At 48.8% G+C, this 24675-nt stretch overlaps 2 protein-coding genes across 3 annotated transcripts in view; one reads left to right on the plus strand and one right to left on the minus strand.

Annotated features, from left to right (window-relative positions):
- The window catches only part of CREB3L1 (cAMP responsive element binding protein 3 like 1), a 65501-nt gene extending 40839 nt beyond the window's left edge, over positions 1-24662 (minus strand). Inside the window, exon 1 of one of the 2 annotated variants that reach the window (XM_073541712.1) lies at positions 24009-24662. In XM_073541712.1, the coding sequence (XP_073397813.1) occupies positions 24009-24101 (93 nt within the window). In that variant the 5' untranslated portion in view covers positions 24102-24662. Of the gene's footprint in view, positions 1-12063; positions 12173-24008 lie in introns of those variants that run through there. The other variant, XM_073541713.1, reaches the window with a different exon arrangement.
- Positions 7776-23528, plus strand: LOC141046963 (uncharacterized). The gene is made up of 3 exons (XM_073541819.1): positions 7776-7942; positions 21772-22646; positions 23524-23528. The coding sequence occupies exons 1-3, from the start codon at positions 7776-7778 to the stop codon at positions 23526-23528; spliced, it is 1047 nt and encodes a 348-aa protein (XP_073397920.1).
- Positions 24663-24675: the final 13 nt, after the last annotated feature.

Genomic DNA, 24675 nt, shown 5'->3' on the forward strand with positions numbered 1-24675 from the left:
TCTCCGGCTTCCTCCCACATTCCAAAGACATACTGATAGGGAATTTTGGTTGTGAGCCCCATCGGGTACAGCATTGATAATGTGTGGAAACTGTAAAGCGCTGCGGAATATGTTAGCGCTATATAAAAATAATGATTATGATTTTAGATATTCAGTCAATCCCCTAAAAATAATCCAGTTGCATGAAGTTTCCTCTAAAAAGTATGGACACTGTGATAAAACACTCCGGGATCGCCTTTGCTGGGGTCAAAGGTCACGTGCGTTCAGCATGAAACTCAGGCGCAGAGCTGGGATACGGGTGTAACTGACCCTGGGTCAGGTTTATTAACGATGAAAGCAATGCAAAAGGAAATAAAACATAAAACAAATCCTTGCCTGTCCGGCATTAACTAAACAATGGACAACCTAACTACCAACTGGCGGGCTTCTCCCATCCAGCCAAACCACAGTTGCAGTGGGCACTGCTTCCACTCACATGTGTCTCTCACACAGACAGGCTCTCTGTGTTCCCAGGCTGAGACACTCACACAACCACCTGGCATCCTTTTATATCCACCTCCCATTATTCATTAGCAAGCAGGTGAGATACTGACCAGACTAGGGCACATAGGAAAGGAATCTGGGCGAGATATACCTGCCCTCATCCACTATTCCCACATGATTCTCACATATCCCCCCCCTCTGCTCAGACCACTCCGGTCGAGCAATGACACCCGCCAAACAGTGCACTCGGGACAGGGCATCTGCATTTCCCATCTGTACCCCTGGGCGGTGCTCCACCGTAAAAGTGTAGGCCTGCAGGGCAAGGAACCACCGGGTCACCCGGCTATTCCGTTCCTTGTTCAAGTGCATCCACTTGAGAGGGGCATGGTCAGTGATCAGCCTGAACTTTCAGCCCACCAGGTAATATTTGAGGGCCTCTAGAGCCCACTTAATGGCGAGGCACTCTTTTTCCACGATTGCATACCTTTGCTCGTGTTTATTCAGCTTCCTGCTGAGATAGAGGACTGGGTGTTCCACTCCGTCCCTCACTTGTGAGAGTACGGCCCCGATACCGGTATCAGAGGCATCCGTTTGTACCACAAACTCGCTGCGGAAGTCCGGAGTCACCAGTACGGGCTGAGAGCAAAGTGCCCGTTTTAGGCTATGGAAGGCTTCTTCAGCCACTAAACTCCATTTAATCATGACGGAGTCTTTCCCTTTTGTAAGATCCGTCAGGGGGGTAGCGATGGCTGCAAAATTGGGTATGAACCGGCGATAATAGCCGGCGATCCCCAGGAAGGCTTGCACCTGCTTCTTGTTGACAGGTTGTGGCCAGTCCTGATCCGCCTGAATCTTATCAACCTGGGGTTTAACAACACCCCTCCCAATTACATACCCCAAATACCGGGCTTCTTCTAGCCCAATGTGACATTTCTTGGGGTTCGCGGTTAGACCTGCCTCCCACAGGTCGTCAACCACAGCTTGTACTTTCTGGAGATGAGTCTCCCAGTCCAAGCTGTAAATGACAATGTCGTCCAAATAGGCCGAAGCGTACTGCCTATGTGGCCTCAGGACTCGATCCATCAGTCTCTGGAAGGTCGCCGGTGCTCCGTGCAGTCCAAACGGCATATACACATACTGAAATAGACCCTCTGGGGTAGCAAATGCCGTCTTTTCTCTGGCAGCCTCCGCCAGAGGGATCTGCCAATACCCCTTTGTTAAGTCTAGGGTCGTAATATACCGGGCTTTTTCTAACCGATCTATTAACTCGTCGACCCGGGGCATAGGGTAGGCATCAAATTTTGAGACCGCATTCAGTTTCCTGAAGTCATTGCAGAACCGGATGGTGCCGTCCGGTTTAGGAATTAGCACAATCAGGCTGGACCAAGCACTGTGCGATTCCTCAATGACACCTAACTCTAACATTGCCTTCACTTCTCGGGAAACGGCTTCACGGCGCGCTTCCGGGATTCGGTAGGGCTTTACATGAACTGTGACACCAGGTTCCGTTACAATGTCATGTTTCATTAGCGTGGTCTGCCCGGGTTTTTCTGAGAAAAACTTTTGGTTGTGAAGTAGAGACTGCCTGACCTCAGTCTTTTGCCGCTCCGAGAGAGTCTCTGCAATCCGTACCTCCGGTACGGTATGCGAGCAGACGGGACGGGCCAGCTCCGCTGACAAGGCAGACCGATCTTTCCAGGGTTTTATCAGATTTACATGATAAATCTGTTCAGGTTTCCGTTTACCTGCCTGGTATACTTTGTAGTTTACTTCACCAACTCTTTCCTTAATCTCAAAGGGGCCCTGCCACTTTGCCAGGAACTTACTGTCCACCGTGGGGACCAGGAGCAACACCCTATCTCCGGGTGCAAACGTACGGATCTTGGCGCCCCTATCATAGATTCGTTTTTGGGCTCCTTGAGCCTGTATCATGTGTTCTTTGACGATAGGCATAACAGCCGCAATACGGTCCTGCATTTGTGTGACGTGATCTATCACTGTTTTAAATGGTGTGACCTGACCCTCCCAGGTTTCTTTTGCAACGTCTAATAGTCCACGAGGACGTCGGGCGTACAATAACTCGAAAGGCGAGAATCCCGTGGAAGACTGGGATACTTCCCTGATGGCAAAAAGCAAATACGGAAGTAAATAGTCCCAGTTCTTCCCATCCTTGTCTATCACCTTTCTCAGCATCTGCTTCAGAGTTTTATTGAACCGTTCGACCAACCCGTCTGTTTGAGGGTGATACACGGATGTGCGTAACGGTTCGATTTGTAACAATCGGCAGAGCTCCTTCATAACCCTGGACATAAAGGGAGTCCCCTGGTCGGTGAGAATCTGTTTTGGTATACCGACCCGACTAAACACATGCACCAGTTCCTTGGCAATCGTCTTGGTGGCCGTGTTACGCAAAGGGATGGCCTCCGGGTAACGAGTGGCATAATCCAAGATGACCAGGATATGTTGGTGTCCACGTGCAGACCGTGGAAGGGGCCCAACTAAATCCATCCCAATCCTCTCAAACGGGACTTCAATAATAGGTAGGGGTACCAAAGGGCTACAGAACCGGGGCTTAGGTGCAGAGGCTTGACAGTCAGGACAAGACTCACAATATACACGAATATCGTGATGCATGCCTGGCCAAACAAAACAGTGTAATATCCTTTCGGTGGTTTTCTGGACTCCCAGGTGACCTCCCATCACATGTCCGTGGGCCAGGTCCAGCACCTGCCGCCGGTAGGGTTTTGGCACGACTAATAGTTGCACCAGGTCTTCCCCCTTTTTCTCTATCTGATAGAGTAAATAATTCTCCAGAACCATGTAAGGATATGCCAGCCTAGAGCCAGGTTCTACGGGTACCCCATTTATCACTTTTACATTTGTCCTAGCCTGAGAAAGGGTAGGATCCTTTATTTGCTCGCTTTGGAAGTCATCTTTCTGAACTTCTAAATCCGGCAAACGGGGAGGTGGACGGCTGTCGGCCTCCTCCTCTTCCCCGGTCTCCTCCGTATCACCCGCCATGACTGAAAACGGGAACTGCAGGTCATTTCCCGCAGACTCTTCCCCCGAGTCTTCCGAGGAGACATCTTCCAGGGGTTCGAGACCCCCACGTGCCCTGGGAGAAGAATCATGTACACTATTACCCGAGGGCATCAACTGATTCTCCCACAATTGCCAGAAGTGGGGAAAATCCCGGCCCAGGATAACATCATGCAATAACGCCGGGACGAGTCCCACTTTATGTTGCACAGACCCATAGGAAGTAGTAATGCATATGACCGTGGTGAGGTACGAACAGGTGTCTCCATGCACACACGTTACAGAAAATTTGTCTGATGGTCCAGTCGGGGCTGACACCAGACTGGCCTTCACCAGAGTCACCACACTTCCCGAGTCTAACAATGCCACCACATTTTTGCCATCAACAGTTAAATCACACAAGTGTTTCTCCACATCCTTTTGACCGGCATTCACACTCACTACCCGTGCAACCATAGACATGCGGTTTTTAGAGTCTGTGACGTCGCACTGCATGGGTTCAGTAGTGACCGGACAGTTTGCAGCAATATGTCCCATCTCTTGGCAGCGGAAACACCTAACGGGCCCCTTGCTTAGACCATAGTTCGTTACTCTCGGCCTCGCAGTGCGGGCAGTCCCGTTTTCCTCCCCCACTGTCTTAGGGATTTTTCCATCTCCCCTACTCCCTGGAACAGTCTTACCGGTTCCACGTGGAGATGATGAAGAACGAGGTGGGGTAGCGTCATCTCGGAGTCCTTCCGCCACGGAGTAACGTTCAACCAGATCCACGAGTTGATCTGACGTTGTAGGATTTCCATGGCTTACCCACTTCCTCAGGGCTGGCGGTAGAGCTCTCAGGTACTTGTCCATGACGACTCTCTGGATTATCTCTGGCGCTGTCAACACCTTGGGTTGTAGCCACTTCTTCGTCACGTGGATCAGGTCGAACATCTGTGACCGCGGTGGTTTATCCGGCTGATAAGTCCATTGATGCACTCTCTGTGCACGGACAGCGGTCGTCACTCCCAGCCGGGCCAAGATCTCGGCTTTCAATTTGTCAAAGTCCTGCGCAGCTTCAGGTTCCAAGTCATAATACGCTTTTTGGGCCTCACCGGAAAGAAACGGGGCAATCAGGCCGGCCCATCGTGCCTTCGGTCATTTTTCTCGCACCGCCGTCCGTTCAAATGTGGTCAGGTATGCCTCGACGTCATCTTCGGTCGTCATCTTCTGCCAGTACCGACTCACGTGAATCACTCTCGACTCTGCTTACAGGTTAACCTCAGGTAAGCTTGCCAGGCGCTGCGCCACCTGCTGGAGAAGCGAACGATTGGTAGCTGTCATGTCCACCAACTCCTTCAGCTGGGCCATCATCACCCGATTAGCTTCTTGCTGGACGGCGGCGGACTGTACCAGCGCTTTCACCACGTCCTCCATGCTCATGCTTGCAACGTGATGCCCGCGTTCTCCACCACAATGTGATAAAACACTCCGGGATCGCCTTTGCTGGGGTCAAAGGTCACGTGCGTTCAGCATGAAACTCAGGCGCAGAGCTGGGATACGGGTGTAACTGACCCTGGGTCAGGTTTATTAACGGTGAAAGCAATGAAAAAGGAAATAAAACATAAAACAAATCCTTGCCTGTCCGGCATTAACTAAACAATGGACAACCTAACTACCAACTGGCGGGCTTCTCCCGTCCAGCCAAACCACAGTTGCAGTGGGCACTGCTTTCACTCACGTGTGTCTCTCACACAGACAGGCTCTCTGTGTTCCCAGGCTGAGACACTCACACAACCACCTGGCATCCTTTTATATCCACCTCCCATTATTCATTAGCAAGCAGGTGCGATACTGACCAGACTAGGCCACATAGGAAAGGAATCTGGGCGAGATATACCTGCCCTCATCCACTATTCCCACATGATTCTCACAACACGTTAAGACGGTCTAGGTGATCTCCAAACTGGGAGAAAATCACTCATGGTGGAAGGCGAGATCCAAATTCTATGAGCATATTTACTATCCGATAGCTCGTTTCATTTGCTAAGTTTGTCCAAATCTTCCATGCAACCACAACGCTGTGAAAAATGTGAACTCAGCAGATAATAAAATCCAGGATACTCTTCCAGTGGTCGTCCCATCTGTGGATGCTTTTGATTTTCAGATCATAGGTACCGTGATCATATAGGCACATGAGTGGCTGTCATGTCTAGAATGTGGTCAGTAAGAAGCATCTGTCGTGCAGATGCCCCAAAATCGGTGAGTGAAATCAATTTTCCTATAAGCAGTGATAGAATTGTAAATCAGGGCCAACTTTTTGCAGTGATCTGAGGCCAATTCTAAATTCGAGAGTGTAGATCCAGACAATGTGGTCTGTCCTGGTGAGTATTCCATTATTGACCTATTGATATGATGAAAGATAAAAGTTGACATTGACAAAAATGATACTTTATATTAGTTTTAGGATAAACCACAGGCAATTTTGCCAAATACTGACCTTTTAGGCTTAAAAGGATTTTCTGGAATAAATATTAGTGGCTCATGTTTGGCAAAGACCAATGTGTGATCGGTGGGAGTCTGTCCACCCTTGATGGAGGCCGAGCAGCTGCACCAAGCAGAATCACATGCACGTTCGAGCCATTGCACCAGGAAAAACACTGATGATGTGCTTTGATGATCTTGGTGTGCCAAGTGTCAGGGACCTACTAATCAGATATGGGTGATCTATTTAGCAGGGAGACAACAATCCAAAATGTACAAGTCAACCTACTGAAAACTAGGCGAGACATGTCTTACCGCTGGGCTTACATCTATCCTGAGAACTGGATCCGAAATGTCCCGTTAGATTGGATTAGCGACTGTTCATATGTAGAAACCATTCTATTTCAAGGGGCATTTCTTGAGTAGGCGCAATCCATTAACTGTTTAAACTTTTTTGGGGGTATAATGCGATATGTCTATAGATTGCATTGGTGGGGATCTTCATGCACCTCAAAAAGCACAAGCATGAGGGGTGGAAGCAACACGACTCTGGAGTTGAAGTGAGATTTCTTAAAGTTCTCCTAGACTATCAGTTGGAAAAACCATTGATATCAGCAAGGTGGGACTCTCACACGCACCACTGATCACCTGATTAAAGGATTCACATCTGCTTCATTGTTTAGCAGACATAGCTCAATACTTTTAATAGTTGCCATGTCGCGTAATGCAGCTCAGTCCCAGTTACGTGAATAGGATCAAGCCACTGCAAAAAGTAAGGAGCTGTGCATGAAGGTGACGTAGGCCCCATTCAATCAGCAGATCGGAAGAGGTTCTGAGAGTCTGACCCAAAGTTTTCAAAGATCGATGCCTATCTTAAGAATTGGCCATGCATTTCGCACAGTTAGACACCCCCTTGTACCGATGGTTCTCCCAGACCTCCTCTTTACATTCAAGCCACAGGGACTGCCATGAGTCCAATGTGAAATTCCCAGCGAGCGAGTATTGCAGGTGCCGTGGAGAAATGTAGAATTACATGCTGGATATTCCAATGAATATCACGTAATACAGGACCAGAATGTGTCTGCTTTCTGTTAGTGACTTTATGCTGTAGCTAATATATGGGGGGTCCCAAATGGGGGGAGTCCCATCTATGACTATAGGGATTGACTTGATGAGATGGAACTGTACTACACATGGAATCACTCTTTTGTGACCTAGTACAAACGAGTTACAGATGCAAATACACTTTTGTCTGATCGTTAGCTCAACGATTTTACATTCAGAGAAAATTGTAAATGTGTATGGGAGTTCACAAACTGTTCAGCAAAGAACAGACTAAAATGAACAAGTCAGCATGCACCAACCGAGGTTATTACGGTCTATGTACACTGTTTCAGTGACGTCAGTATAAATAACATTACTCTGCCTATTGATAACATAATGGCCTATTACAACCAAAAACTGAAGATGTCATAGGGACTTGATTATTAAGACATAAAGGGTTTATGGGGGATGGGAGCATCATTATTTCAGCTCGAACTTAATCAAATTTCATCGTAACTGGAAAGTTTCTAAAAAAGTTTCTCCAAGACTCACTAACTTCCCAGGCAGAGCCGGCATCATTAAATAGACTTAGACATAATTGTTTAGGATCATCTCCATGCATGAGTGCATCGGCCCAGTTAGGTGGGAGGCTGGAGACTCGTTTGAATGACAGGTTTCCGGGACAGAAATATCCTAGAGTTCAAAAGTAATAAGAATTGGAACGATTTCTCCCGACTGGAGAGAGTGAGATGAGGCAGAGTCGGCAGCAGGTCCAACTGGCGTCAAATCAAAGGGGAAGCAGCTCAGCGCCAAGAACGTCCAACGTATTTAACCAGAGCAATGTGCAGAATGACTGCAAACTCCTCCTCATATTACACAGAGAGTACACAAAAGTGTACCACAGAGACACCGAGGGGTAAAGAAGAGCCAACACAACGCCAAAGGTTTTCATAAGTTCTCAACCATTGCTATGTAGACCTGAATGGGTACATGCCATGTCTCTAGGGTGTACCTGCACTGTCCTTGATGAAAGTACTTTGATGTAATTTTTAAGTAGGGGTACAGGCAACCAAAAATCACTGAAAAGGAACCTGGCTCAGGTTACTACACAGGTAGTAATCCTCATCTTGCCCTGGGTGGTGCAAATGGTGCACTTTGCTCTTTATGTACAATGCCTACATACTTTTGGCATAGCCGGCTGTAACGGGGTCTACCCAAGCTGGGGTACCTCTTTCAGTACCACCCCGTGTTTTCGGAGGTCCGCTCTGCGTTGGCTGGAGTCTGAATGAATGACGCTGGCTAGAATTCCTTGGTTACATGGGCACATATAAAAGATCACTGCTTCTCCATGTATTTCCAGTCTGACAACACTTTACTCACAGGACACAGAATATATCACACAGATACAGAGGGCAGGCCAATAGAAAAGCGGCAGGCCAGACATACATTACAAAAGCCGCAGGTGGCCGGAGCCTGCCGATGTTTACTGTGGGAATTACAAAGGTGGGGAGAGGGCGGACAAAGGGAGAATATCGTGTCCCCTCTGCCCAGGGGCGCAGCCTGTGGGCTGATGCATTAGGGACATGCATCTCACATAGAACCTATTATACATACATATAACTGCACCTCATATTCTGGGTGCTGAGTGGTTCTGTAACACGTAACACCGGCCGCTAAAGTTTTTGAAGGGAACAGTTCCAAGGGCTCTGCACTTGTTTATGACTGCAATGTATGGTGGTAAGCCACAAAACCCTGGGGTCCTGGTTCTGTAATGGTGGCATAGAAGTGGATAGCCACATTCAAAGGGTTGTCTTTAAGTTTAGCTGCTAGGGGATCGATTGATCATCCTAAGTCTTGCTCCAAGGCACCAGTTGTATTCACCAGGGTGCCTCAGCCGGCCAGGCATTCCTGCTGCAGTGGCTGATGCAAGGGAAAGGTATAATTATATGATGGCCGCTTGAGATCATGAGAAAACAGCCTATGCATTAAAGAGGTAGTCTGCTGGGAACAATCCCCCTTTTTTTTTTTAGAAGGGTTTACCATAAAAAGCTAATCATGGGGTATCCGGTTACCATGATGCCCAGCGATCAGCTAAGGAGAACCAAGCAAAAACTGTTCAGCATCTTTACAGCAGCCCCACAGGAGAATCGGGGTATTACACAGAGCCTGCGTAAGGCATGGACATGTTTGATCCTCCAGAGTTGCCCTTTGAAGCCTTACTGTTCTCTACTTAGTAGAGGGGGATCTTGAATAAGAACCTAATTTAGTAAATCCCTAGTGATGTGTCAGACAATGGGTTTTGTAAACCAGTAAACATCCCAAAAACAAAAGCCCGAAAAAGAAAGGCGGAATTGTATGGGATTTTTTTTCCAATCCTACCTCACTAATTTTTTACCTGGTAGTCACTAAATTATATGGGAAAAATGAATGATATAATTCAAAACTACAACTCGCCCCACAAAAAAACAAGCGCTAATACGAATATGTATTTGCAAAAATAAAAAACGTGCGGCTTTTGGAAGACGAGAAAGAAAAAGCAAAAGAGTAAAAATTAAAATCCCTGCGCCTCCACGGGTTTAAATATCAACTACGGTGCTTAATAAGGAATTCCCTTTCTATTCTCTACAGGTGGTGATAATAATGACAAAACAGAACAAATGTGATGTGACACTTGCGTTTTAGGGATCCAGACCTGAGGGGTGCAGCCTGAACCGCTTTCCTTGCGCTGGGTAACAGGTACACCAGCGATATCACAATAATATTGTTGTCAGCTGTTTTGCTGTAAGCTGCAGAGAGGTCTCTGTCCATGGTCCAGTTTCGTGTTCGCGTGACTCATAGGGAATCCTGCTCCTCCAGCCAAAAGATGTAACTAAAAAACGTTTTATCAGCGTCTCAGCTGCAGAATCTGGCGAGGACTCGTATGTGAACGAACACGAAATCTAGGACCCCAAGCGCTTAGCAGTTTTCTGGACCTTTAATGTCAATGAGTCCTAAACCATGGACACACATGTGTCACCGAGAGAGAAGACTGATCCTCCAGAGGGTGGGCCCTGATCCACCAAAAGTATTCATACTCAGTGAAATTTTTCAAATTTTTTTCACTTTACGCCTCCTTCACATGTCCTGGTGATTCCTGTACAGAAAAACACGGTACTGGTGAGATCTGTGGTCCGTGTACGCATATGACATCCATGTGCCATCCGTGTGTCAGTGTAGCCATGTGCCGTCCATATGACACATCCCAGCGCCTGAGAAAAGCAGTACAGTTCGCGCTGATCCCAGGAGACAATGGTGGGAGTTGCCACAGGGCAAGTGGAAAGAGTGAGGCTAAGGGCCAGATTTGGCACATCATGTGGATGTGCTTTTTCTGGGGCGACTGAGGGCTGATGTTAGTAGCCTCATGAGGGGGCAATATCTCTAACCCCTTCCCAGGCTATTAATATCAACCCACAGCTGTCTGTTTAACCTTTGCTTGTTTTAATTTATAGGGGGACCCTACATCATTTTCTTTCTGGGGTCCCCGTAAATTCACCAATAAAGGCTAAGCAAAACAGCTTTGAGCTGTCATTAACAGCCTGTGAAACTTATGGGGTATTGTCCCTTGGTAGTCCCTCTGCTGGTTATGAAAATTGCGTGGGAGCCCAGGCTGGTTTTTTTTCCTTCATTTAATCATTTATTTTACACAGGAGTTACTCAGCTGCTGATGAATACAACTCCCATTATTGTCTCCTGGTTGCACTGATCTCAGGGCGAGCAAGAGACAATGATGAGATCTTCCTTCAGCCGCCGGCGCCTAGAAACAGCACAAACTGTACCGCTTCTTCCCAGGCGCCGGTATGTGACACACTGACACGGACATCATGAAGTGCATTAGTATTCAGCCCCCTGTAGTCTGATATCCCTAAATAAAATCCTGAGTGACCAATCGCCTCCAGAAGTCACATAACTAATACATTGCGTCAACCTGTGTGTGATTTATTCTCAGTATAACTACAACTGTTCTGTGAAGGCCTGAGAGATTTGAGAACATTAGCGGACAAACAACAAAGGAACCCACCAGGCAGGGTAGGGATAAAGTTGTAGAAAAGAGTATAGTTAGGCTACAAAAAATAGCCCAAGCTCTGAACATCTCAAGGAGCACTATTCAGTCAGTCCATCGTCCAATATGGAAGGAGAATGGCACAACTGCAAACCTACAAAGACAGGGCCGACCACCTAATCTAACATCTTAAGCAAGGAGAGCACTAATTAGAGAAGCAGCCAAGAGGCCCATGGTCACTGGAAGAGCTGCAGAGATCCACAGCTCAGGTGGGAGAATCTGTCTACAGGACAACCATTAATCATATGTTCCACAAATCTGGCCTTTATGGAAGAGTGGCAAGAAGAAAGACATTTTTGAAAACCATAAGAAGTCCCGTTTACAGTTTGAAAAGAGCCATGTAAGCAACACAGAGAGAATGTTGAAGCAGTGGCTCTGGTCAGATGAGAGCAAAGGAGAATTTTTGGGGCTACATGCAAAAGGCTATGTGTGGCAGAAAACAAACACTGCACATAACCCTGAAAGCACCATGCCCAGTGTCAGAAATGGTGGTGGCAGCATCATGCTGTGGAGAGGCCTTTCTTCAGCAGGGGCAGGGAAGCTGGTCAGAGGTGATGGGAAGATGTAGATTAGGGAACAGTTGGACAGAAGTAGGCCCGCTGGATCAGACAACATGAGGATTGTGTGACGTCTGTACCTATGGAGATACATAGGACTGCATAGGAGTTGTAAACACAAAATGGTAAGAGATTTTAACAGAACTATATTTGAAGTTGCCTCATTTTTCATTTTAGATGCACTGGAGGGAGCGATTTCCTGCTAGCTGTTTACATCGGACCCCCGGCCCCCATCTGGATTTCAGGACAATAAGAAGAATTAAGCAGCAGGTACTATTAGTGGTGACATCAGTTGTTACGTTTGGCCCAATTAGCCTAATGTAAGTCCTCACACTCGGCAGTGCAGCGAGGCGCCCCATGTAAACATGACGGTAAATGCACCTGTTCCTGATGAGATCTCACGCGGCGCAGACTTCCCACACTGCAGCGCCGGGCCCTCGCCTGCGTCTGCTGTTTGCATTTAATCAAAAGGACGGTTCAGTCACTCCAAAGGCTCCAGGATATGTGAACCAGGATGGAAAACGTCAATTGTGGGGGAGGAAATGAGAGAAAAGGCAGAGTTGGGAGGTGGGACCATACAGGGAAACACAGACACAACAAAGAAATAGCAGAAGCACAGATATACATTTGTATCCGTATATAGGCCCATGCATCACAAGGCATGGATTGTGGGAAAATGTCACACAGGGATAAACAGACCCAGGCGGTGGCTATAAGAGGGGTGAGCACTGGGCCCTCACTAGTGGAGTCCCAAAGTCACATCAAACTTTCTTTACATGTCGCCTGCACGTTGCAATCATCATTATCATACACTGTATTCCTATATGACCTCCCCAGATGCTCTGCTCTTCTCACTGCTTCTATAAATATTATTCTGTGAGCCTAAGTGCCGTCTAAGGACCGTGTTCACAATGTGAGGTCTGTTCCTCCTCCATCCAGACTTTCTAGCATTAGATATACAGTCCATGCAGTCTATCCGCCAATGATTGGAAAGGGTTAATAATCATGTTGGGGGTAAATATTTCTTCATAGGTGGCGCTATAACCTTAGATGACATCAGTCAGTCTACTGACCCCAAAAGCCAATCAGTCACTTCATAATAAATAATAATCTTTATTTTTATATAGCGCTAACATATTCCGCAGCGCTTTACAGTTTGCACACATTATCATCACTGTCCCCGATGGGGCTCACAATCTAAATTCCCTATTAGTATGTCTTTAGAATGTGGGAGGAAACCGGAGTGCCCGGAGGAAACCCACGCAAACACACAAACTCCTTGCAGATGTTGTCCTTGGTGGGATTTGAACCCAGGACCCCAGTGCTGCAAGGCTGCAGCGCTAACCACTGAGCCACCGTGCCGCCCTAGAAGTCATAGAAGTCATAGAAGTCAGGTGATTGCGTGGACAGAACGTCATCACTTCCAAGTCTCATGGAAGACCACCAAAGCGATGTCACTCTAACCACGGGCATACCCTCACTTCTTTACTTCACAACTATCCCTTCCATCGGGAAGGTTTTTTTTATACTTTCTTTTGAGAGTCTGACATAATTGCAGCCAACCAATGTCACACCGTGAAGTCTTTCAAATAGTTTTGATTATAAACTTTCCACCGTTTTTTGTCTACAGTTCCCATGCAGATCTATGTGTCTCCATGGTTCCAGGCTACAAACAAACCCCATGTAGGCTGATCTCATAGTCATACTTCTTGCTGATTTTTAGGAAATAGGGGACGGGAACTATAACTACAGGAGCAGACTCTACAGGGTTTGTTTGTAATTTGGAACCATGGAGACGCATAGTTCTGCATAGGAGCTGAAGACACAAAACAACAGATTTTTAATCAAGACCATATGTAAAATGTTCACCCCAGGTAAAGGTGGATTCCAACCTAGATATTATTTTGAGAGATGATAATTATTAGACGGGTGTGAGTCCCACTTGAACTGTCAATGATTATCAGAATGGGGAACCTATTGCACCCTTCTCCCCGGCAGCAAGACCACCGCAGGTAGGATACACCAATAATGATGGTTGAGAGCAGCTCTGGGTATCTTGGTGATATAGAGTTGACTTGAGCAGCAGGATGTAAGTTCAACCTGAAGCTCCAATCAACTCTCTCAGCTACAGGAGAAAGGGGGACACAAGACCCCAGACTCGTGATCCTCCTAGAGACAGTCTTGTAGCCAGAGGAGAAAGGGGGACAAAAGACCCCAGACTCATGATCCTCCTGAGACAGTCTTGTAACCAGAGGAGAAAGGGAAACACAAGACCCCAGACTCGTGATCCTCCTAGAGACGGTCATGTAACCAGAGGAGAAAGGGAAACACAAGACCCCAGACTCATGATCCTCCTAGAGACGGTCATGTAACCAGAGGAGAAAGGGAAACACAAGACCCCAAACTCATGATCCTCCTAGAGATGGTCATGTAACCAGAGGAGAAAGGGAAACACAAGACCCCAAACTCATGATCCTCCTAGAGACGGTCATGTAACCAGAGGAGAAAGGGAAACACAAGACCCCAGACTCATGATCCTCCTGAGACAGTCTTGTAACCAGAGGAGAAAGGGAAACACAATACCCCAGACTCGTGATCCTCCTAGAGACGGTCATGTAACCAGAGGAGAAAGGGAAACACAAGACCCTAGACTCATGATCCTCCTAGAGACGGTCTTGTAACCAGAGGAGAAAGGGAAACACAAGACCCCAGACTCATGATCCTCCTAGAGACGGTCTTGTAACCAGAGGAGAAAGGGGGACACAAGACCCCAGACTCATGATCCTCCTAGAGACGGTCATGTAACCAGAGGAGAAAGGGGGACAGAAGACCCCAGACTCATGATCCTCCTAGAGACGGTCTTGTAACCAGAGGAGAAAGGGAAACACAAGACCCCAGACTCATGATCCTCCTAGAGACAGTCATGTAACCAGAGGAGAAAGGGAAACACAATACCCCAGACTCGTGATCCTCCTAGAGACGGTCATGTAACCAGAGGAGAAAGGGAAACACAAGACCCCAGACTCATGATCCTCCTAGAGACGGTCTTGTAACCAGAGGAGAAAGGGGGACACAAGACCCCAGACTCATGATCCTCCTAGAGACAGTCATGTAACCAGAGGAGAAAGGGGGACAGAACACCCCAGACTCATGATCCTCCTAGAGACGGTCTTGTAACCAGAGGAGAAAGGGGGACACAAGACCCCAGACTCATGATCCTCCTAGAGACGGTCTTGTAACCAGAGGAGAAAGGGGGACACAAGACCCCAGACTCGTGATCCTCCAACAGATGGTCTTGTAACCAGATGAGAAAGGGGGACACAAGACCCCAGACTCGTGATCCTCCTAGAGACGGTCTTGTAACCAGAGGAGAAAGGGGGACACAAGACCCCAGACTCATGATCCTCCTAGAGACGGTCTTGTAACCAGAGGAGAAAGGGGGACACTAGACCCCAGACTCATGATCCTCCTAGAGACAGTCTTGTAACCAGATGAGAAAGGGGGACACAAGACCCCAGACTCATGATCCTCCTAGAGACGGTCTTGTAACCAGATGAGAAAGGGGGACACAAGACCCCAGACTCATGATCCTCCTAAAGACGGTCTTGTAACCAGAGGAGAAAGGGGGACACAAGACCCCAGACTCATGATCCTCCTAGAGACGGTCATGTAACCAGAGGAGAAAGGGAAACACAAGACCCCAGACTCATGATCCTCCTAGAGACGGTCTTGTAACCAGAGGAGAAAGGGGGACACAAGACCCCAGACTCATGATCCTCCTAGAGACGGTCTTGTAACCAGATGAGAAAGGGGGACACAAGACCCCAGACTCATGATCCTCCTAGAGACGGTCTTGTAACCAGAGGAGAAAGGGGGACACAAGACCCCAGACTCATGATCCTCCTAGAGACGGTCTTGTAACCAGATGAGAAAGGGGGACACAAGACCCCAGACTCATGATCCTCCTAGAGACGGTCTTGTAACCAGAGGAGAAAGGGGGACACAAGACCCCAGACTCATGATCCTCCTAGAGACGGTCATGTAACCAGAGGAGAAAGGGGGATACAAGTCCCTGATCTTGTTATTGGTGGTGGTCCCAATGATGTGGCCCACAGCTATCTAAAAATAATCACCAATACAATGAATAATCATTGCACGGCACAACGCCAATCAGCAGAATGAGACCATAGAGGGCATCAAGCCTGGCAGAAGTAGCCCGTGTGCACATAAAGAGGCCATATTTGTCACCCATGTGCCATCTCACTATTCCTTGCCAGAAAAATAAAGGATCCCTTTAGAGATGAGTGGGAAAATGTGAGCTCTACCTAAATGAGACAAAATCCACAAGAATGTGCCCAGTAATAAGACGAGCTGCTCCCGTCACTCCAGCAGCAAACGTGCAACACGCGAGCGATGCAGCAGAGCCCATTCTGTGAGGCAGCAGCACTGTCATTTCTACAGCGGCTGTCATCTGTAATTGTGATCCTTGATTCACTACCAGCGACAGCTTCCAAGCCGTAATACAGATTCCAAGGAGCAGAATGAATAATTAGTGACAACCGCAAGCACATTATATCATTAGATTTAGTTCCTGTCACAGCGGGACATCGGCTTCCTCTTAAATCCAACTCGCTGCAACCACAGATAGCGAAAAAGTTCAGAATGAAGGACGCTAAACTGTAGAGACAGCAGAGCTGAGAAGGTGCAAACTATCTATCTATATATTATCTAGACCAGGGTTCCCCAACTCCAGTCCTCAAGGCCCACCAACGGGTCATGTTTTCAGGATTTCCTTTGTATTGTACAGGTGAAGCAATTATCACCTGAGCAATACTAAGGAAATCCTGAAAACATGACCCGTTGGTGGGCCTTGAGGACTGGAGTTGGGGAACCCTGGTCTAGACTGTCTATCTATCATCTATCTATCTATATCTCTATTATCTATCTGTCTATTATCTATCTATCTATTATCTTTCTATCTATTATCTATCCGTCTATTATCTATCCGTCTACCTGTCTATCATCTATCTATTTATCTGTCATCTCTTATCCATGCATTATCTCTCTATCCTTGTAAAGTTGGATAAGTCACCCAGTTGTTGGTGTCTTTGCAGATACACAAAGCTGAACCTTTAACTTAGAATTGAAGGTAAAGTCTTACAGGGTTCTGTGGCTATATTCACACTGCATTTTAGGCTTCTGTCAGAGTCTCCGTGAGTGCCTATGTTTGAAGCCCTGGGAAACGGGATTCGGACATTTGCGCTGACGTGGACTTGAATGGTGCAGACGGAGTCATATTGTGCCCCGTCGGACATCACTTTCGGAATTATTTGCCTGTTTGAAGCCGGCACCAAATAGGCAAATGATGCCTTAAAGGATGTCCGACAGGGCACGATATGACTCCGTCTGCACCATTCAAGTCAATTTGCCCCGTCAGTGCAAACATCTGATTCCTGTTTTCCCGGGCTTCAGACGTAAGCACCGATGGACCGGCTGTCGGGCCTAAAACGCAATGTGAACAGAGCCTAACGCATTTTACTTCGCACATTGCAGCAAACTTTTAGGAAATGGAAAACTTGTGCTGCTGATGCGTTTAGCTCACAGAGGATTGTCTAGACTGGACACAATTGTAGCAAGTTCTCAGCTGTGAAAAGCGTGGGGTCAGTGCCATACCACTTATTACTTTCTTGTTGTTGTTGCTTCTTGGAAGCAGCGATAATCAGAGCCCGAATTTCAGCCTAATAAACGTGAGTTTTTGTGGAGGGGGGGACATCACGTGCCATTTAGCAGCCCCAGATTGGCTGCAGCCTCAACATTCTGCCTGGTCTCTTCCGGCTTGAATGGCACATGACCGCTTCAGCCAATCACTGGCCGCTGATTGGCTGCAATGGTCACATGACACCCCTCATCGGGAGAGGAAGCAAAGAGATGGCTGGAGGACACGGCCAGTGATGCAGAGGGAGGGTTCATTAAGGGTCTGGGGTTTTTGTGACCACCTTGGACATATTTTTACTATAAAATACGGTATTGGACAAACCCCTTTCATAGGCTATTTTATGAAGCCAGTCCCTTTCACACTAGTGCACACCAATGTTGTATGCACTGCCCCCCATTTAGGATACCCATATAATCAAGAGACCCTTATATAAAAAGCAGCACAGGGGCCTCGCTCCTTGACCCCCAGTAATCAAGACTGGAGCCCTGCTGTCACCTTTCTATGACCGTCATCCCCCCCAGTGCCGGCGCCTCATCACCATGATGTAATATAAATGAGACGCCCTCCGACCATTCCTTCATTATCTTCCCTATGTAATGCTCCGCGGGGTCGATCCTCTGACACACCGTCTGCATGCACGGTCTGGATGAATCTGCGAGGTGTCCTGTGAGTCACGGATGCATCGAAAGCCATGCTGATGTGGCGCCCCTGAGGGTTCAGTCACCACAGAGGTACTGCACCTCCTCCTGAGGTGTGGTGCCCCACCATCCAGGTAGGTTGGAGGCTCCTAACCACGCTCCAACACTCGCATCCCACACAACACAGTAGTTCAGCAAAGCCACATTGCGGCTCCCTGCTTGGAGTGTAGCAGAGCACCTTTGGTGGCTCCCTGCTTGGAACACGAAACGTGCTGGGAGGTGGGTGGAGTTAGAATACATAAAAGAGCGGGAAGGTTTAGGATTTCAGTCAGAGAGAGAGGAATGAGGAGAGAAGATCCCTGGGAGAGGGATGGAGGAAGGAGATTCTGCAGCAGATCTCGGTGACCTGGGTCTGCTGGCACGGGAAAGGAAAGAAGGAGAAAGACTTTGAACAGAAACCTGATCTTCCATAAGAAAGAAAGACTAGTACGGAACGTAGGAGTAAAAGGGAACAGAGGACGTGGGTTAGGAGAGAACCCTGCCTAGAAGTTCTAAGCGCAAGGCCGGGGCCCGGTCCCCGAGGTTATATGGACACTAATGGTCCTGCAGCAGACACCGGTGGAGTAGTGGGCTGTAAATGCACTACTCCCATCTAAGACTTGGGGGCACAACAGCAACTTGGATAGTGAGCCGGGACTCAGGAGTAAGGAGTCCCCGAAGCAGGCTACAGCTGTCTGCCGTACAAGTAGAGTTCTTGGGAACATCTGTCAGGAGGCACTCCAGTGTAACTCAGTACTGGGAGTACTTCACACCAAAGGCGCTATAAGAGGAGACGTTCAGAAAGGCACATGTTGGCGGAGCGTTGGAAGGGAGCATTCCATCTGGCCTGGAGGTTGACTGAGTCCCTGACCCGGAGGACATGGCACGGAGGCAGGCACCTGTGTGTACTACAGACTGTGAGTAAAGCTTTGGAACTACAAGCCCTGGTGTCCTCCATTCATTCCCGCGCCAACACACCCAGCACTGCTACATCTGGGTGCCAGCTTCTACACCGCTTGTGCCTCTCCTCTACCCCTACATCTACACTGCCCTGGGGCTACAGCTCCACCTGTTGGGAGCTTCACCATCTAGGTTGCAACACACCACCAGTCCCAGGGGATCTGCACGCAGCGTCTGCTCAACATCTCACTTGCCGAACACCACAGGTGGCGTCAGGAGCTATTCATCAATTCTATTTCATTGTTCTTTCACCCCCTTTTTGCCATGGAGCACCAGGGCCACGGACCGAGTCACAGCTTCCATGACAACTCCCACTGAGATCAACGGGCTCGGTGCCGAGTACCCCGATAGCCCTGGCTGGGCGCTTCACTGATCCTATAGGGGCCCCTCTGCCTGTCCCTATAAGTACAGTGAGGTCACTACACCGGCCCCTCCTGGCCACGCTGCACGACCCCCATGTCATTCACTGCTGATATACCAGTGATCACTTCATGATTGATGGAGCAATGTATGAACTTGCACAAGGTTGCAGGCGGCGCAGGTGCAGCTCAGGTCAGTGTCTCATCTGTCATTGGTTGGAAACTAAGTTGCCAAACCGATGTTTTCTTTTTCTTGATAATTTATCCCAAAAGTGACAGCTATAGCCCATCTGACCCACTTTCACAATCCAGAGCCCCAATCTGAAGGCATCAGACGATAACCATTACTCCGGACGATATGTACTGGATACTTCCCTGCACAGATTTCTCCAGCTTTGTACTAATATGGCCGGGATCACACAAGCGAGAAACTCAGACGAGTCTCGCACCTTAATCCCCGGCACTGCCGCCGGCACTCGGATGGGAGCATTCAGCTGCATGTATTTCTATTTCTAACCCTAATCCATGAATTTACAGACAGTTACCAGCCCTCAAATGTCAGGAGGCAGATGCTAGAAATGGTGCATGTACTGACGCCCTTAAAGTAAAGTCTATTATGATGCATCAGGCAGCACGGGTCTTGGGTCTGGAAGCCCGCACACCCACCGATCAGCAGTTTTCAGGTCCCAAGGCAGCTGGATGTAGACAGTGTACACAGCCGAAACGGTAAAGCTCCATACACCGCATAGTGGCCATTCTCAGTACTGCAGCTCACCTCCTATTGAAGTGAATGCGATGTGATCTGCAGTACTGAGGAAGGCCACTATGTGGTGTATGGAGCTGTGCTGTCATACATCCTGCAGTTGCGGAAGTTGCCAGGTGTCGGACCACACCAATCTGATATAGGTACGTGCACCTATTTCGAGAACAGGAGCCTCATCTTGAGTCAAGAGGTAACAGAGCATGCGCTATTCTCTCCATTCACTTCTATGGGTTGCACATTTTGTTGTGTGCAACTAACAGAACTCAGGGAAGATGCATGGAGGTCTGCTCTGCTCCCCCTGTGCTGAAAACAGAGACACCGCGCATGTAATGTGAACAGATGTTAACGAGAGGACGAACTGCAGAAGCTCGAGGTTTCCAATCCTTGTGGATTTGCTGTGGATTTTGTTCGGGAGATTTCTGCGCCTCTTCTGTCCCATTCATCGGACACAACTTTATTAAGAGTAATCGAACCGACTGTACGTTGTAGAAAATTCTGCCTCACAAAATTACTGTAAAAGCGCATTACTACAGTTTCTTCTCTGTAGCAGATCTCACGGCATGCTGGGAGTTGTAGTTCTCCACCGGGCAGAGAGCCATAGGCTGTCCACTGTACGGTCTCCCTCAGCAGGTCTTATGCGATTATTAATGTGGGAAATCCATCCACCCCTTGGTAACCTGGGGGATTGTGGAAGGCATCGTTGTCAGACATAATATAACGTAATAGGAATGTGACTCCATCCTCATCATCACTCCGCACTGCACCGTGTAATATTACAGCGCCTAGCAGCAATGACGGCTACCGTACCGTGCCCCCCGAGCAACGCCGTACAGATGTAGCAGAGCCGAGATTGTCATTTAAAGGGAATGACCCACCAAAGTATTCATCGCTTATCTACAAGATCGGTGCGGATTATATGGCTGCTGCGGAGCCGCCAATCACTGGAGCCCCATTGTGGAGGAAAGTAAACGGTGTGGGGGTCACACATGCACAATACTCCCGAATGGAGGGTCCCACGGTGATCACACAAGCACAGTGTCAGTCCCATAGACACTGAGCGGGGTGACCACTGCTTCACTCACTCCCTTCTGGATAAGACCCCTATTCTGGTCATTAGTGGGGCTTCCAGCGGTCATGTAATCCTCACCTAATAATGCTGGGAAGCCCTTAATCACTAGAACACTTTCCGGCACATGCTCAAGCTTCCACTCCATTGTATGTCAGCCCCCTGGACACTGAACGGAGCGGTATTGCATTTGGGACCCCCACTTCATTCACTCGCCTTCAATGAGGGGGCTTAGGACCCCTGTTCTAGTGACTGGTGGGGCTTCCAGTGATCATGCAGTTAGGCCCTACTGCTGGGGGTCCGGAGCATAACTGCACACCATAGCTCCATCCTACGATGCTGCAGGTACCGCGCTCTCCCCCAGCACTGGACTCAGCCCCCGGCCTCACTTATCACATTCCCATTCTGACATTTTGGGACTCCCTACTAAGTATTTTTCAAGCCTACAGGTTACAAGGGGGTTAGCCACATTAATAACCTTATATCGGACGGGTGACACCTGCTTCTTTTTATCCCCTTGTGGATCTTGACAACCAACTGATTTGCAGAATTCAAAGACAAGACCAAATATTCCCACATGGCGACCTCAGCTCTGCTACATCTCCACCTAGCAGCAGCTCTGCTACATCTCCACCTAACAGCAGCTCTGCGACATCTCCACCTAACAGCAGCTCTGCGACATCTCCACCTAACAGCAGCTCTGCGACATCTCCACCTAACAGCAGCTCTGCTACATCTCCACCTAACAGCAGCTCTGCTACATCTCCACCTAACAGCAGCTCTGCGACATCTCCACCTAACAGCAGCTCTGCTACATCTCCACCTAACAGCAGCTCTGCTACATCTCCACCTAACAGCAGCTCTGCGACATCTCCACCTAACAGCAGCTCTGCTACATCTCCACCTAACAGCAGCTCTGCTACATCTCCACCTAACAGCAGCTCTGCGACATCTCCACCTAACAGCAGCTCTGCGACATCTCCACCTAACAGCAGCTCTGCTACATCTCCACCTAACAGCAGCTCTGCTACATCTCCACCTAACAGCAGCACTGCTACATCTCCACCTAACAGCAGCTCTGCTACATCTCCACCTAACAGCAGCTCTGCTACATCTCCACCTAACAGCAGCTCTGCGACATCTCCACCTAACAGCAGCTCTGCTACATCTCCACCTAACAGCAGCTCTGCTACATCTCCACCTAACAGCAGCTCTGCGACATCTCCACCTAACAGCAGCACTGCTACATCTCCACCTAACAGCAGCTCTGCTACATCTCCACCTAACAGCAGCACTGCTACATGTCCACCTAACAGCAGCTCTGCTACATCTCCACCTAACAGCAGCACTGCTACATCTCCACCTAACAGCAGCTCTGCGACATCTCCACCTAACAGCAGCTCTGCTACATCTCCACCTAACAGCAGCTCTGCTACATCTCCACCTAACAGCAGCTCTGCTACATCTCCACCTAACAGCAGCACTGCTACATGTCCACCTAACAGCAGCTCTGCTACATGTCCACCTAACAGCAGCACTGCTACATGTCCACCTAACAGCAGCACTGCTACATCTCCACCTAACAGCAGCACTGCTACATCTCCACCTAACAGCAGCACTGCTACATCTCCACCTAACAGCAGCTCTGCTACATCTCCACCTAACAGCAGCTCTGCTACATCTCCACCTAACAGCAGCTCTGCTACATCTCCACCTAACAGCAGCTCTGCTACATCTCCACCTAACAGCAGCACTGCTACATCTCCACCTAACAGCAGCTCTGCTACATCTCCACCTAACAGCAGCTCTGCTACTTCACCACCTAACAGCAGCTCTGCTACATCTCCACCTAACAGCTGCCCTGCTACATCTCCACCTAACAGCAGCACTGCTACATCTCCACCTAACAGCAGCACTGCTACATCTCCACCTAACAGCAGCTCTGCTACATCTCCACCTAACAGCAGCACTGCTACATCTCCACCTAACAGCAGCACTGCTACATCTCCACCTAACAGCAGCTCTGCTACATCTCCACCTAACAGCAGCTCTGCTACATCTCCACCTAACAGTAGCTCTGCTACATCTCCACCTAACAGCAGCACTGCTACATCTCCACCTAACAGCAGCACTGCTACATCTCCACCTAACAGCAGCTCTGCTACATCTCCACCTAACAGCAGCACTGCTACATCTCCACCTAACAGCAGCTCTGCTACATCTCCACCTAACAGCCGATGCAGTGTTAGAAAAGGATTTGCTCTCCGTTCTCCGGTCAGATTTATTTATTTCTGATCCAGAGTAACAGAAATATAATGTTTCGTTACCGGATGCTTTTATGTTACCCTCCCCCCCAAAAAAGAGGATCCATCCCGTCGGACAGTTATCTTTTGAGAAGGACCTGCAAAAAAAAATGTGATTTGCACAACTTTTTTTCTGTCCCCAAAAATGGAAAGCAAATGGGGATTTGGGGTTTTTACGGTTAAAGTCCCGTGGACGCGGGTCATAGTGGACGCTCATCTGTTAGGGTCGTCCATTGATGGATCCGTTTTTAGCAGTGAGCGCGAGAGGGGCGTCGAGAATAAAAACGGATCCATCGACCGGAACAATCCGGGAAACCAAATCATTTGCTTTAAACGTTGGTTTCCGATTGCACCGTTTTTTTTCTACTGGATCCGTTACTAACGGACGTTTACGGTTTCCAGTATCGGGATGGCTGGGACTTGTGGTCCTCAGGGGATGGAAGTAGATCAATGATTATCCAACATGCCGGCATTTCTCTTACCACATTGCTCATAAAGTCAGCCTCCGTCAAGTCCTCCAGCTCCAGGAAGGGGCTGTGGAAGCTCCGCTCTTGGGTCACGGTGACCCCCTCCATGGTGGTCGCAGCGTCCCCTCGTCAGGTGTCACCGGCCGCCATCCATGAGGACGGATCAGTCACAGGTGGCTGGATGGGAAGAAGGAGCAATGGAGCAGCAGCACACTGCAGAGGGATGCCAGGAGGGGGAGAGGTGCAATCCAAAGAGTGGAGGTCAAAAATACGAGAGAGGGGGTGCAAACTAATGCAAAAGGATCTGCAAGCTATGGGGGGGGCAATGAGGTGCAGGGTCAGAGACCACAGCAATGGAGGAAATAGTGATGGCAGAAAATGGGGGCACTGTGCTGCAAAAATGGCAAGAGCTGGGGTGCCAGGGGGCAGGATGGGGTGCCGGGATGCCCGGGCTGGAGTGGGGGGCAGGCTCCAGGGTCAGTAGGGCTCAGCAGGCCCTGTTTCCTCCCAGTGCATGGTGCTCCCCTCGGGGAGAGAGTCTCCCGTCCTCCTGGTGGCTCTGCCCGGGGATTGTGCAGTCCTGAGCCTGTGTCTCCCGGTGACTTCTCCGCAGCTGTCAGCGGCAGCCGGAGCCGACAACCAGCGACACGCCCCCTTCATGAATATTCCAAACGTAGCATCT

This window comes from Dendrobates tinctorius, unplaced genomic scaffold (assembly GCF_039654945.1).
Source record: "Dendrobates tinctorius isolate UK_male_01 unplaced genomic scaffold, ASM3965494v1 ptg000124l, whole genome shotgun sequence".
Taxonomy (NCBI): Eukaryota; Metazoa; Chordata; class Amphibia; order Anura; family Dendrobatidae; genus Dendrobates; species Dendrobates tinctorius.